The sequence below is a fragment of the Silurus aristotelis genome (assembly GCF_946808225.1).
Source record: "Silurus aristotelis genome assembly, chromosome: 16".
Classification (NCBI taxonomy): Eukaryota; Metazoa; Chordata; class Actinopteri; order Siluriformes; family Siluridae; genus Silurus; species Silurus aristotelis.
The window spans coordinates 6,945,153-6,959,986 of record NC_139589.1 but is presented as its reverse complement, the minus strand read 5'-3'; the positions used below and the strand labels follow the sequence as shown (position 1 = coordinate 6,959,986).

General features: G+C 38.7%; 2 protein-coding genes across 3 annotated transcripts in view; one reads left to right on the top strand and one right to left on the bottom strand.

Moving 5' to 3' along the window:
- Positions 1-2,667, top strand: part of stim1b (stromal interaction molecule 1b) — a 29,761-nt gene extending 27,094 nt beyond the window's left edge. The window contains exons 13-14 of one of the 2 annotated variants that reach the window (XM_083563476.1): positions 69-438; positions 1,827-2,667. In XM_083563476.1, the coding sequence (XP_083419602.1) occupies positions 69-438; positions 1,827-2,247 (791 nt within the window). In that variant the 3' untranslated portion in view covers positions 2,248-2,667. The remainder of the gene's footprint in view (positions 1-68; positions 439-1,826) is intronic. The other variant, XM_083563477.1, reaches the window with a different exon arrangement.
- Positions 1-14,834, bottom strand: part of LOC310739120 (uncharacterized protein) — a 69,466-nt gene that overhangs the window by 44,567 nt on the left and 10,065 nt on the right. Inside the window, exons 8-13 of the mRNA XM_083564763.1 lie at positions 12,594-12,734; positions 11,972-12,064; positions 11,541-11,633; positions 11,197-11,358; positions 10,990-11,082; positions 10,524-10,753 (exon numbers count right to left, since the gene is read on the bottom strand). Coding sequence (XP_083420889.1) covers positions 10,583-10,753; positions 10,990-11,082; positions 11,197-11,358; positions 11,541-11,633; positions 11,972-12,064; positions 12,594-12,734 — 753 coding nt within the window. The 3' untranslated portion in view covers positions 10,524-10,582. The remainder of the gene's footprint in view (positions 1-10,523; positions 10,754-10,989; positions 11,083-11,196; positions 11,359-11,540; positions 11,634-11,971; positions 12,065-12,593; positions 12,735-14,834) is intronic.

The window sequence follows — 14,834 nt, the reverse complement described above, 5'->3', positions numbered from 1 at the left end:
AGGGAACTTGTATAATTGAAATACAGTAAATAAATACTTATTAACATTGTGCGTGTTGTTCTCAACAGCTTCCAGTGCGATGCCGGTGCGGCCGCAGCATGCTGACCTAGCGCTGAGTTCTCAGAGGTTGGTAGAGGACAGTGACAGTGAAGTGGTGCACCTGCACACCCCCTGGCCACCCAGTCGCCCACACACACGGCAGACTCGCAGCTATTCTATAGGCCAGCTGGACTTTTTACCTGCTCCTTCTCTTTCCGCTACTCTCTCTCATCCCTCAATTATATCTTCTCCTTCACTGTTACTCTCTTCTTTCTCTGGCTCTCGTTTCACTGGTTTGCTCTACCGCTCATCTAACTGCCACTCTGTGGATGCTGTGCTCGGCCTCCCGCCCGTGGGGTTCATTGCCGCACGCCATCACCGGAGAGCTGAGAGCAGCGGGTATCTCACAATACTTTTGCAGCCAACTGCTCACATGTGACTCATAACTACTGTAGCACTGCGATTAAGGCTAAATGCTGTTAGGCTCAACACCCAAAATTCTGCATGGTTCTAGTGGTATTATTCAGGCCGTAGAGAAATAAAGTTGTTTTGATAGTGCTTCACATCTTTAAATAAACAAGCTTTTATCCAGGTTTAGAATGCACTAACATAGCTCATCTGCTGTTTCATTAATGCAGTTTCATAGATGTTTCTTTAAGCAGAATTTTTAAACTGTGTGTAAATTATATTACATAGACAAAGTTTGTGGACACCTAATCATAACATTTATATGTACATCCCACCACATTTAGTTCCAATTTGCTGTTATAGTAATGCCCAATCTTTTTCGATGTTCCACTAGATTTTGCAGTGTGTTTGTAGAGATTTGTGCTCATTTAAGTTGTATTCTGATGTAAGGTTAGGAATCCTTAGCTGCAGTCAGCATTTAAATGAATCCAAAAGGTGTTTAGAAGGGTTGAGGTCAGAGCTCTACAGCAGGTCACTCACGATCTTCCACTCTAACCTATGTACAACATATCTTTGTGGAGCTGACTTTGGGCTCAAGGGCATTGTCATGCTGGAACAGGTCTTCTAGCTCAAGTAAAGGGGAAATGTAAATGCATTCAAATAGCCTATACAATTGTGTACCTTCAACCATTGACAGTTTGAAGAACCACAAACAACTGGAAAAGTCAGGTGTCCCAATAGGTTTGTCAATAGAATGTTTATTTTCAATATATCAGCTATACATATTCTTCCATTTCACAAATATATCTGTTGTCTTTTGCATAAACACCATTTATGCTTTGTCGCTGCTTGCTGTGCCTCCTGGGGGTGTAAATTACATTACTCACATTAAAATTATGAATATGTTTTCACTGTTTTTCTGCACCGCACTAACAGTAGAGTGGTTCTTCCTGTTATACTTTTATACTATAATTTTAAAGGTTTAAAAGTCAGTGGTGTCAGAATTCAGAGTGAGTTTTTCAGCCTCAAATGTACAGGTTAACTTGCCAATTGCAGGTTGAGAAACTTGAATGTTTAATGATACAGTAACAGTAATTGTGCTTGAGTTTGATGCAGGTATTTAAAAAAGTATGTTAGTTAGATCCTGATTAGCATCATAGCTTCAATGCAAAACTAAACATAGATACATCAGACATCATACATGCCTCTGCTAACTGGCTGCACTTTTGTGTGACTTGGGTAATAATAATATTTTTCTGAATAAACTACATTTTAATAATTTGTGCATAAACCCAAAACTTACAATTTATATATTTATGCTGATCTGCTGAATATAAAGCACATTTTAAAGACACTCTTTTTCTGTCTCACTCCTTCAGAGATCTGAACCACTCGGATTCGGACTCGTCTCCGTCTCTGTATCATTACTCTGACAGTCAGCGTAGTTCGTCCACAGCATTTGGCGGTAAGTCCGTCCTTTCACGGGCTAACGGGGGTGGAAACAGCTCAACCAACAGTCCCATCCTTACTAAGAGATCCCTTGGCATGGAGAAATGCGCCAGCCTGGGAGAAATCCACATCCAGTCCGGTGGCCTGAGCTCAGCTGCATCCACTCGCTCCCTCAGCACTCCACCCATAGACATAGACGGAGCTGCAGGAGGGAAAAGCCGAGGCAAGAAGAGCCCAGGGGACGAGGACAGCACGTCCACAGGCGAGGATGCCGAAGTTTCCAGCTCCAGCCGCAAGAAGCACGCCCTCTCCAGACTCTTCCACAAGCAAAAGCAAAAGAAACACCAGTGACCAAGTGACAGCACCAGAATATTTTAATGTACTTCACACCAATGACCCCAGGATACATCAGTAATGATGTGTCCCAGCGCATCTGCATGATGTATCGTTCACCAGTACTGTTTTAATAGGCATATTTCTACTGTAGGATTTTTTTTTATGATTTGATTTATAGAGTAATTGGATTGTGTCATCTGAAGGGAACAAAAGTATTAGTCTTTTGCAGCAAAGTGTAATGTTTATGTCAAATAATTTATTCCATAGATACAGGCATTTAGTAGGTACCAAGATTCTATTCTGAAAAGGGGTGCAATGGTACACATATTCATACAGAAATTTTCGGTACAGGGCTTTCGGTTTGGTACTCATGCACCGCATGCAATTCTTTTTACATGGGGAACATAGTTACAATCAGAGTTCCCCCCACAGAAACATATTGTGGAATATATGTGGAAAGTACAAATAAGATTTGTAGTGTGTCGAAATACGATTTTTAGTGCATTATAAAACTTTTTTATAATGATTTTGTTTTGCGAATGCGCAAAATCGTGCCACTTCCATTTTTACGACAGTCTCATGATATGGATTCTTTAGTATTTGCTTCAAGAATTTCTCTTAAAAGGAGACATTCCTGACAATTACGCATAGGGTGTATATGAATGTTAAAGTATGCTGAAATAAGTATAACAGTTCAATAAAACATATTTTGAAAACAGACACCCACACACATAAACATGACCATATTACCCAAATGGGATTACTATATGTAATCAATATAATAAATAATAATAAATAAATATACAATTATTTGTTTTATTTTTGTATATAAAATTTTGTATAAATTATTAAATATTTTATATATTATTATTATATAAATATTATTATATATATTATTTAAAAATGTAAACCGTTGATGTTGACAATTGTTCATAATAATAGTAAACTGTGTTAATGAAAAACGATAAGCAATTTTAGGTTTTGCATTTCTTCCCCCTAACTGTACCCAAATTGAACCATGACTTAATAATGTAGGTACCGAACTGTGAATTTTGCGTACCGTTACACCCATTTAATTCTGAAGTTTTGTTTTGTTTTTTCTTTCATTGCAAGCTTGATGTGCCACCTGTGTAAAGGCCTGGATACAGTAAAGAGATGCAGTGTGAAGTGTAAAGTGCAGTGTGTCATAAATGTGTATAATAATAGCTCATTCACTGTAGAGAGCATGAGAATATGCACAGACAAACAACTACAGTCTGTGCTTTTTTTTGTATAGATTTTTTTTTTTACTGTTTTAAATATATATTTTTATATATCCGAGCAGGCACCAAAATTCTACAACTAATGTGTACTTGCATTTATTTTTCTTTTCTGTTTGGTCTAAGCAAGGCCACTCTAGCCTTCTTCCATAGAATGTTGTTCTTGGCTGATAGGACTGGAGCCTTCAAGGTTTGAAACGTCTCAAGGTTTGGCGTGCATTTTGATATGCTTTTCTACTGAGCATGGTTGTAAAGAGTGGTTAAACTACCATAGACTTCTGGTCAAATCGACTGGCCATTCTGCTCTGATCTCTCTCATAAACAAGCACCATCATTCTGTGTAAACTCTCTTGACTGTTTTAAGAAACTCTGAGGAGATCAGCCAGCTCTGATGTACTCAGACTGACCTGTCTGGCACAAAAAACCAGGCAAGGGTCACTGAGATCACATTAGACAACTGCGTGAATCAGCAGGGATTTATGTATTCCATTTAAAGCATAAAGAACTTTTAGCACATTTTCTCTGAAGCAAAAAAGCAACAGATAAGTCTGAATTGTTGAACTCCCATCAATAAGCATTTCAAGTCCGTGACTATATTAAGTTAGAAAAAAACTACAGCATTTCCACTGCAACAGTAAAGGTTTCATGAACAGTAAGTTTCCAGTGATCAGGATTTCAGGTAAAAGAATGTTTTTTAGATTCTTACGCATGGTAATTGCACATACACTGTAGCTGCAGTGGTGGTGGTTCTCTAGTTGACAGACACTGGAGTAGATGTTTATAAGGATGCAGGTACAAGTACAGGCAGATTCTTCATCCCTTCCATATCACACCTTCATGTAAATGTGAACTAAAATGCATGTCTTTTAGAATTTTAATAAATGTATTTATTAAACTGTTACTCTAGTAATGTAATAGGCTTATTGACTTGACGGAGTGATCTTGTTATCAAAACGTGGTCATTGTCAAAGTCACACTTATCTATATTTTCTGCTTCCAACACATCAATAAATGACTGTTCACTTGATATCATATCCCACAGGTGCCACTAGAACAAGGTAATCAATTCATGACACCTATCAGTGGCTTGTATATACACCAGTCGCTTATTGTTTTTTTTTTGTTGTTTTTTTTTGTACTATTGTATTTAAGCTAAGGTTCGTGGACTAATGACTATAGGATTGTATGTGCTTTTTAAACATGCCGTTCCACATAACCTTCACTCTTCTGGGAAGATGTTCCACTAGATTTTGGAGTCTGCTTGTTGAGATTTGTGCTCATTCATCCACAAGTCAGATACAAAATGTCTTACCTGTGTGGTTCCTCTTATAAGCAAATTTCTACATTTACATTTATGGCATTTGGCAGATGCCCTTATCCAGAGTGAACAACTGAGCAGCTGAGGGTTAAGGGCCTTGCTCAAGGGCCTGGCAGCTTGGTGGTGCTGGAATTTAACGTGTGACCTTCCGATCCAGATTCCAATGCATTGGATTCATGAATTCTAAGTTATATAAAGGATCAGGTTATTTAACTGGATGTATCTGGATTCACTCATCTCTAATTGCTAAAGGTGGGATTTGGTTTTATTTATGAATAATTTTTGTTAACCCGGATGCCTGTTTAATCCCCCAGTGCACATTTGCTTCTCTGTTTGATTGTGCCTAGTCTTTTCATTTTTTTCTCTGGATTTTTTTGTGGAGTTTTATTTTTGTTTGTTTTTCACTTTGCGTTATTGATTTACATTAAACATCATGGACTTTATATCGGCTTCAAGTTTGTCCCTGCACATGAGTACGCACACACGCTGGCTCTAAACCATAAAACATTGCTTATCAACTTTACCCTTCACGCTTGCTGATACCCTTCTATTGCAAATCACTCCTGCAACTCTTTTCTGTACACTCCACTCTGCCTGCACTCTTTTCTTCACTTCTCTAACACACTCTCCATCACTTTGCACTGTTGACTCGAATTTACAATCCTCCACCTTTTATCACCTCTACTCCTTACAATAGCACCACTCCACTGCCCTTCCTCTCATTCAGACATACACTATATTGCCAAAAGTTTGTGGACACCTAGTCATAAGTATGGTATGTGTTTTTTGAGCATTGCATTCCACGTTTTGTCCCAATTTGCTCTAATTCCCACCACTCCTCTGGGAAAATGTTCTGCTAGATTTTGGAGTGTGCTTGTGAAGATTTGGGCTCATTCAGGCATTGGGGGTGTTAGTAAAATCAGGTACTGATGTAGGTGAGGTGAGGAGGCCTGGGGTGCAGTCAACGTTTCCAACTTTCCAAAGGTGTTCAATAGGGTTGAGGTCAGAGCTCTATAGCAGGAGATCTTCCACTCCAAACCATGCAAACCATATCTTCATGACAACATGAAAGAAGTGAGTTTGAAATCTTTGCAAATGTATTAAAAAGAAAAAAAAAATCACATGTACATAAGTATTCACAGCTTTTGCCGTGACACTCAAAATTGAGCTCGAGTGCATCCTGTTTCCAAAGATCGTTTTTGAGATGTTTCTACAAATTGTTCGGAGTCCACCTGTGGTAAATTCAGTTGATTGGACTTGATTTGGAAAGGCACACACCTGTCTATATGAGGTCCCACAGTTAACAGTGCATGTGAGAGCACAAACCAAGCCATGAAGTCCAAGGAATTGTATGTAGACCTCTGAGACAGGATTGTGGACTTTAATTCTGCTTAGGTTCCTTTTACTTGTTCCACTAAATGGAAGTAATTTTGGTAGGCCAATCACTCAGAGGAAGTGTCATCATGGTTCCAAGTTTTCTCAATTTGTGGATAATGGCTCTAACAGTGGTTTGCCACTGTGCCAGAGTCCCAAAGCCTTAGAATTGTTTTTCAAACCCTTTTCATATGTCAATTACTTTGTTTCTAATCTGTTTTTGAATTTCTTCAGATCACTGCATGATAGTTGCTTTTTAAGATCTTTTAGTGTGCTTCACATTGTCAGACATGTTCTATTTAAGTGAATACTTGAATCAGCAGGTCTGGCAGACTGGGTGTCTCTTCATTAGAGAGAAATGTTTTTTATGGCCCTTTTTGAAGCAGCATGGCTTATCTTTTCACTGACTATTTTCCATGGAGTTTGGTTATTTGGGAAAGTATTTTTTATACATTGACCAGGCGTAACATTATGACCAGTTGAGTGAATAACACTAAATATCTCTTCATCGTGGCACCTGTTAGTGTTAGAAGCAAGTTACATTGCAGGTACCTAAACTCATCCACTTTCACCACCTCTTCTCCATTCAACTGCACCACTCCACTGCCCTCCCTCTCATTCACACACATGTACTCTGTCTTACTCCTTCTGACTTTCATTTCCCTCTCTCACCAGCGCATACCCCCACCTCTCCAGGCTCTTTTTAACCTGCTCACTACTCTTACCACAAATCACAATATCATCCACAAACATCATAGTAATGGAGACTCCTGTCTGACCTCGTCCGTCAACCTGTCCATCACCACAGCAACCAGAAAAGGGCTCCACTGCCATCTCTCCTAAACATCTCCATGCTTCTACTGGTATGTCATCTGGTCCTACCGACTTTCCACTCCTCTTAATGGCTGCTCTCACTTTCTCCTTACTAATCCTATCCACTTCCTGCTTCACCATCTCCACATTATTCAAACCTTCTTTCTCGCTCTCATTTTCTTCATTCATCAGCTTCTCAAAATACTCCCTCCACCTTTTTTAACACACTCTCCTCATTAGTCAACACATTTCCATTTCCTTCCTTTTTTTTGCTTTAACTTGCAGCACATCCTTCCCAGCTCGGTCTCTCTGCCTGGCCATATGGTATAAATCCTTTTCTCCTTCATTAGTGTCCAACTTCTCATACGGCTCCTCATATGCCTTTTCCTTTGCTTTCGCCACATCCCTCTTCACCTGCTTCGGCATCTCCTTGTACTCCTGCCTACTTTGCTCATCTCTCTTCTGATCCCAATTCTGTTTTGCCAACTTCTTTCTCCTTATCCTGTCCTGCATTTCCTGCACAATCTTGTTCTTCTTTCAGTCCTCAATCTCCTCCTTTTCTTTTTCACCTCCAAAACCATCCTACAGACCACCATCCAATGCTGTCTATCTACACTGTCCCTTGCCAACACCTTACAGTCTCCAATCTCCTTCAGGTTGCAGTCCACAGTCCACCTATGTGCACCTTCCTCCATTCTTATACATCACCCTATGCTCCTCCTTATTTTTAAAATACGTATATACCACTGCCATTTCCATCCTTTTAGCAGAATCTACCACCATCTGCCCTTCCACATTCCTCTTCTAAAGGCCATACCTACCCATCACCTCCTCATCACCTCTGTTCCTTTCACCTACATGGCCATTGATGTCTGCCCCAGTAACCAATCGTTCGTTCTAGGTACACCTTCTACCGCTTCATCTAACTCACTCCAGAATTTTTCCTTCTCCTCCATCTCGCAACCCACTTGTGGAGCATAAGCACTGATGACATTTATCATCAGCCCTTCAGCTTCCAGCTTCACGTTCAACACTCTATCAGAAACTCTCTTCACCTTCTCTACACTCTTAGTGTACTTCAGGATCACCCTTACACCATTTCTCTTTCCATCCACACCATGATAGAACAGTTTAAACCCACCTCCAATGTTCCTGGCCTTACTTAATTTCCACTTAGTCTCCTGAACACACAACATATCTACCTTTCTCTCACTCCATCATATCAGCTAACTTATTTAAACACATTTAAAGTACCAACCCAAATCTCTTTTCCTGCTGTCTCTGTAGACGTCTTCCTTCTCTCCTTCTCCTCCTTTCCACCAGTACCCTGTAGGCTAACAATACCTGTGGCGGTCATTGTTAACCAGGGCCTCGACCAATCCGGTATGAATTTCTGATTCTTAATCTGCATATTTGATTTGGCACGTTTTATGCTGGATGCCCTTTCCTAACAAAACCCTCCCAATTCATCCAGGCTTGGGACTGGCACAAATAGTGCACTGGCTTGTGCAACCCTAATAAAAAAATGTTTAGGGGTCGCCACAGCGGATCATCCACATGTCCGATTTGGCACATGTTTTACGCTGGATGCCCTTCCTAACGCAACCTTACCCATTTATCTGGGCTTGGGACCGGCACCAAGAGTGCACTGGCTTGTGCAACCTTAATGGCTGGGTTAGGTTCCCTGACTGGGAATTGAACCCGGGCCGCAGCGGTGAGAACGCCGAATCCTAACCACTAGACCACCAGGGAAACTTATGGCTAAGAGCAAAAGAAGGACACAGAACACAGCAGCTAGGAACAGATTGTTTTTGGATTTTTATTGACCAGCACATAGCAGCTGAGTGAAATGTTGTGGACCAGATTGACCTTGAGAAGAGCTAATACTTGAAAGAATGTGCAGATGAAGGTAAACCACAGGCCTGATCAGCAAGATCCTCACAGGGCTGATCAGCTAGATCATCACATATGGGTGAGGTGGGTTTCTAAACATGACCACCTCCAGGAATACATGACATAACAGTGCACTGGAACATGATACAACAGTGCCATTATCAATATCTGGAAATGGGTTAGCATCAGGAGGCATATGTCCATTGGGGTAGAAGCATCGGAGACTTGGGGGACACGAACCAGCCGATATGTTTACCACAGTCTTGGGTCAGGTGGAGGTGTAGAAGACAGCAGAGTGTCAAGAAAAAGCGTGCAGCCACATCTGTTAGAAGAATTAGGTCAATCTTTAAGAAGAATGCAGAAGAAAAAAAGCAACAAAAAAAATACAGATGCTCAGAAGGGATATGTGTGTGATCGCCTGATGTGCAAAAGTAAGAATTAAACATACCAAGGAATGGTATGCTGATACACTTAACTCATTTTTTCTTTCCCTCCCTCAGATATCACAGGATCTGCTCAGATATCACAGGATCTGCTCAGATCCCGGCATGCTTGACAGACATATCTTCATGGATCAGTGCTCATCAATTAAAACTCAACCCCAGCAAAACAGAACTGCTGCACATCCCAGGTAATTCATCTTTATCTCAAGATCTCAGGATAACTTTTCATGACTCTCTGCTCTCCCCTTCAGCCACTGCTCGCAACCTTGGGGTAACTATGGACAATCAACTGTCCTTCTCCTCACATGTTGCTAATGTGGCTCGTCCCGTCGATTTCTTCTCTACAACATCCAAAGGATTCAATCATTTCTGTTCACACAGGATGTTTGCCTACAAGGCCAAAAATGGACAGCACCCTCTTACCTCAGAGACCTCATCACATCTCGCATTGCACCATGCTCTCTGAGATCCTCCAGTACTGCTCGACTGGTACCACCTTCTCTCAGAATGAGAGGTAAGTACATTTCAAGGCTTTTCTCTGTACTGGCCCCGAGGTGGTGGCATGAACTTCCCCTAGATGTCCGAACAGCGGAGTCCCTGGCTATCTTTAAGCAACGGTTAAAGACCAACTTCTTCCTGAAACACTTAAATTAGCACTTTCCAAGCTTGCTTTGTAAAAATCAAGAGTTGTAGTCTGATTTATCTAAAGTTTGTAGTCTAGCGTACCCGTGTAGATTTATTCATTGCTAGAGACTCAAAGCACTTTTGTACTTCGCTCTGGACAAGGCCGTCTGCTAAATGCCGCTAATGTTAATGATAGATAGATAGATAGATAGATAGATAGATAGATAGATAGATAGATAGATAGATAGATAGATAGATAGATAGATAGATAGATAGATAGATAGATAGATAGATAGATAGATAGATAGATAGATGAGTCTCACAAGTATACAGTAGGTATAGGAAGTCTCTAGTCCTGTTAAAACTGTAGATTTCATGTAAGCATGACATTTTATGTGACAAAAAATTACAATTTTATTCAAATACAATCAGAAACATTGTAAAAAAAAAAAAAAAAAAAAAAAAAAAAAAAAACACTGCTATGGGCAGGACTCTTCAACTGGGACTGGGGCGCTACTTAAAATAAAACAAACCATGGACCATGGGGAAACCATGTTATATGCTAACCTATATGCTATAAAGCTTGAAAATTATTTAACAATTTATCTGGCATACATTGTCTTATGTCATTTACACAATAAAAGCCCACAAAGACACAAACATAAAAACAGCAACACATAAACAATCAGGTCACTTTTAGAAGAAATGATTATGTGCAGTAACTCCTTATTCTGTACCAGAAAGTTCAGCATATCATAGGACTGCATACAGTGAAAATTCTGCGTGGCGTTGGAATTCTAAGAGAGGCAAAAGAAGTTCAAAAGTTTATATGTGCAATTATTCATTTTGGCTCAGAAGATGTAAAGGTAATTAAATCCACAATCTTGGGTTGTTTGATTAACATGTCACTAGTTCGAGATCGCAAGAACTTGTGAGCCAATTAAAATAAAAGTGTTTGTGGCAGAATTTGTGGGGGTTTTTTGGTCACTGATTTTACTACGGTCATCACGGTTTAGTGAGAAGAAAAGCTTACCTTTAGTTCCAGTTTGCTTTGATTTAAACTCCTCTTCATTTGTTCTTGCTCCAAGTGGAGGGTGTTGTAATCCTGAATCACTCGCGTATACTCCTACAACACAGGAAAAGCAGAAAAAATGATTATTAAAATATACATTTAATAAGAATTGATAAATAAGGCTCATTATTTCTAAAGGAAATGCTTAGTGCAGATCATGTTCATTACCTCTTCTTGCTCCTTCTGTGTTTCATAGATCAGGCGCTTCATGTCCTGAATTCTGCTTTTCAGTATCCCGACATCCTTCATCAGGTTGGAGTTCTCAAACTGCAGGTTAATAAAGGACTCCATAGCCTTTTGATGTTTCTCCCACACTTGATCAGAAGAGCTCTAAAAATTTGAACAATTAATGCCTGTTGGCTTCATTTACTTCTACACACATTCAGACATTTTTTAAATGCTGACTAATCACTCATCAGAATGAGGACTAAGGACTAAAATTAGCCAAAATGTGAGCAATCAAGGACACACACACACACACTTTTTTTTTTTTACATTAGCACAAGGTTTACCTTAATTGCAGCCTTGATGTCAGTCAGAGACACCCTTGCATTATTATACTTCACAGTCAGGTTTTGGTAAGCCACTCGCTCTCTCTCACACTCCTAAAACACAGCCATTGAGGAAATTAAGCTCAAGTGCTTAATGTTTACATTAGCAGTTACTTTAGCCATGTGCAGAAATTTTAGTTGAAGTCAGATATGTGTATTCAAAAGCCTCCATGACGTGGGCCGATTAAAAGTAAGAACACTAAGGAGAGATTTCATGGTTTTTGTTTTTGATCATGAAATTAATAGAAGAGCTGTTTATTATTGAGCAGCTGTTATACCAGACTCTTCTCTCAATGTTTTCTTGCTGTTATTCTTTATGGGCATACAAATGTATATGTGGAGAAACAAAAAAAAAAAACAGCAATAATGGCTTAATGAGAAAAAAGGCTTACAGAGAGTAACTCTTTATAGTGTTGTAGCTTTTTCATCGTCTCTTCATGTTCGAGCTGGAGGGCTTTGTGAGCCTTCTGTTCTCTCTCTTGCTCCTGAAACACAGGCGTGGGGGGAAAAGGAGGTTTGAGCTTGAGTGCTTTATGTTCACATCTGAAATGGTTCACTTCCATTCAAAAAGAGAAAAATGAAAAAGACTACACAATTAGAATTTTGAATAAATCAAAGCTATTTAGTACAAACATGATCAGAACCAAATTATACACCACCCGATTGTGTCCTCGTCCTTTATCACTATTCTTAACTGGATAATTGCTCTCATTTGTATTCATTTACTGTATGGATTTATGTTGGGTTGCTTTCATTATTTCTTATCAGATACTATATTCCATATTTAGTGCATTTCATAGAAAACAACAAGGTTTTTACAAAATATTCTTTAAATTTGTGTGTGAACCTAAAATGGACAGCTTACAATTTACAAGAATAGATCAATCCAGGTTTCTGTTAGATTTATATTCTATTCTTATGAATAAATTTACATACAGAATTTTTTATTACTAATAAATGCACATATGCTTAAAGCAACGCTTATATTTATATGTGCTCAGTTGTATGTATTACCTGATTTTGTTCGTTTTTAATCTCATACATGTGGGTCTTCATGTCCTGAACAGTGTCTCTAAGTGTCTCCACATGATTCTTCAGGTTCTCAATCTCCAGCTGAGCCTCCTGATATTTTAGCACAGTTTCATCCTTAGATATCTGAAAAGTCAATAATCTATCCTAGTTAGGTTTATTTTCTTCCACATGTCCAGATGCTTTAAAAAAATACTAATGAATTATCAGAATAAAGTGAAGTGTTTTGAGGGAAAAAAAATGACTAAATCATTAATGTGCTCATTCATATGTATAGTTCTCTCTGATCACTCTATGGGGCCATAAAACCAAAAACCTTTGACAGTGACGCCTTAGTTTAATCAGAATTATAAGTTTAAATTCGAACTAAAAAAAAGTCCTGTTAGCTTTTATTTAGCAACTAATAACCTTGTACAATGTAAAAAAAAAAATCCGTAAATTTAACAGTAAAATACTGTCTAAATGCTACAGGATAAAACCGTAAACATAACATAAATTCACATGTTGCTACTACAAATGCCCTTACAGTGTTTACATGTAATATATCTATGTGCCAGCACTAGTGTCTCGATATCAAATCATTAACAGCTCACTTAAAGGAACATATCACCGAAGGGCGTGTTTGTTGTGACATGTCCGGTGACAGGATGCAACCATATGTTCACTGTAAAGTCATCATTTACATCTCACGTGTCAAGGAAACACAGACACCAGGACAGACGTATACTTTAAATAAATTGAACTTAACAATAAATTGAGTTACCAGATGAGCACATTAGAAGAAATTGTCATGAAGGAATTCAGCATCAGTCATGAAGGTTGTTCCAAACCTGTATACATTTCTTTGTTCTGCTAAACACAAAGGAAGATATTTGGAAGAATGTCACTAACCAAGCAGATCTCATCCCCTATTAACTTCTATAGTATTTTTTTTCAGTAAAGTAAGGATGAGGTCTGTTTGGTTACTGACATTCTTCAAATTATCTTTCATTTTTGTGTTTAGCATTTATACAAAGAAATATATACAGGTTAGGAACAATCTGAGTGTAAGTAAATAATGACAGAATTTTTATTTTGGGGTGAACTATGCCTTTAATGGTCAGACATATTTATTATTTTTGTTATTAAAAGTAACAATTCATTTTGTTATTATTTTTTGTTATTTGTTCTATTTATTCCATTTATTTTCTGTGTATTATAACAGTGAGGCAAAAAAACTATTGTGATCGTTTAAGTAACTGTTCAACTGTAAAAACAAGTTTGTCTGTAATTCTTACTATCTTTTCATTTTAAATTAATATCTGGTTTGGAATAACAATAGGACAATAAACAGTGATGACCGTTTTCATTTTGGTTGAACTATACCTGGTCAAACTAAATACATACATATAACTTATTTTTTACATCACAAATTTCTGAAACCCCAAAGCAACCAGTTTGTTCATTTCCAGGATCTTTTCTGTCCGAAAGTTTTTCATGCTCATCTCCAAATACCTCCACTCCTAGTGTGAACTGGGCGGACATCTTTGAAGTCCCATTGAAAAAGTTTCCTGAGGAATTATTGCAGGCACTTGAGAGACAGAAAAGACCAAGTCCTCGGGTTGCATAGGGAAGCGGTGAGGATTGTTGTTGCAGCAATGAAGAAATTTTGTGTTTGTCCAAATAGGAAGAATTTAACGGAGGTCGCCAAAAGGATGGTTGCCAAATATCCAAAGTCTTTGCAAGATGTGAAAAGAGTGTGACTGGTCCTGGAAGCTACACCTTGGACAAACAATTTTAAGCCAGGGTCGAAACTGCAAGAAGGACCAGCACACAAAAAATGCGCACTCATGATACAGAGAAATGACACACTGAGGAAGTCACACCTGAAAAAAAAAGCTGCAGTCCAAGATACATACGGCTGCATTAATTGGAAAGTTAGATTTATGCCCCTCAGTGAAACTGCTGAGAGTCAGCAGTTGAAAAAAAGAGAAGATAAGGAGTCTGTTACAAACAAACTGGACTGGACTGAAATTAAGAGGAAGTGAAGGTTCTCATGAAGTCTACATAATACAGTCTACGAAAAGATATCAACAAATGAAAAGACATGAAAACCCTCACTGATGAATGGCCAGTTTTGTTTCAGGAAAGTGGAATGGAAGGGCTTTAGAAGTACTTTAAAGACCTTACAGGTATACCACTAAAAGAGACCTTCCTGAAAAGCATTGATATAAAAGGAAATTCATG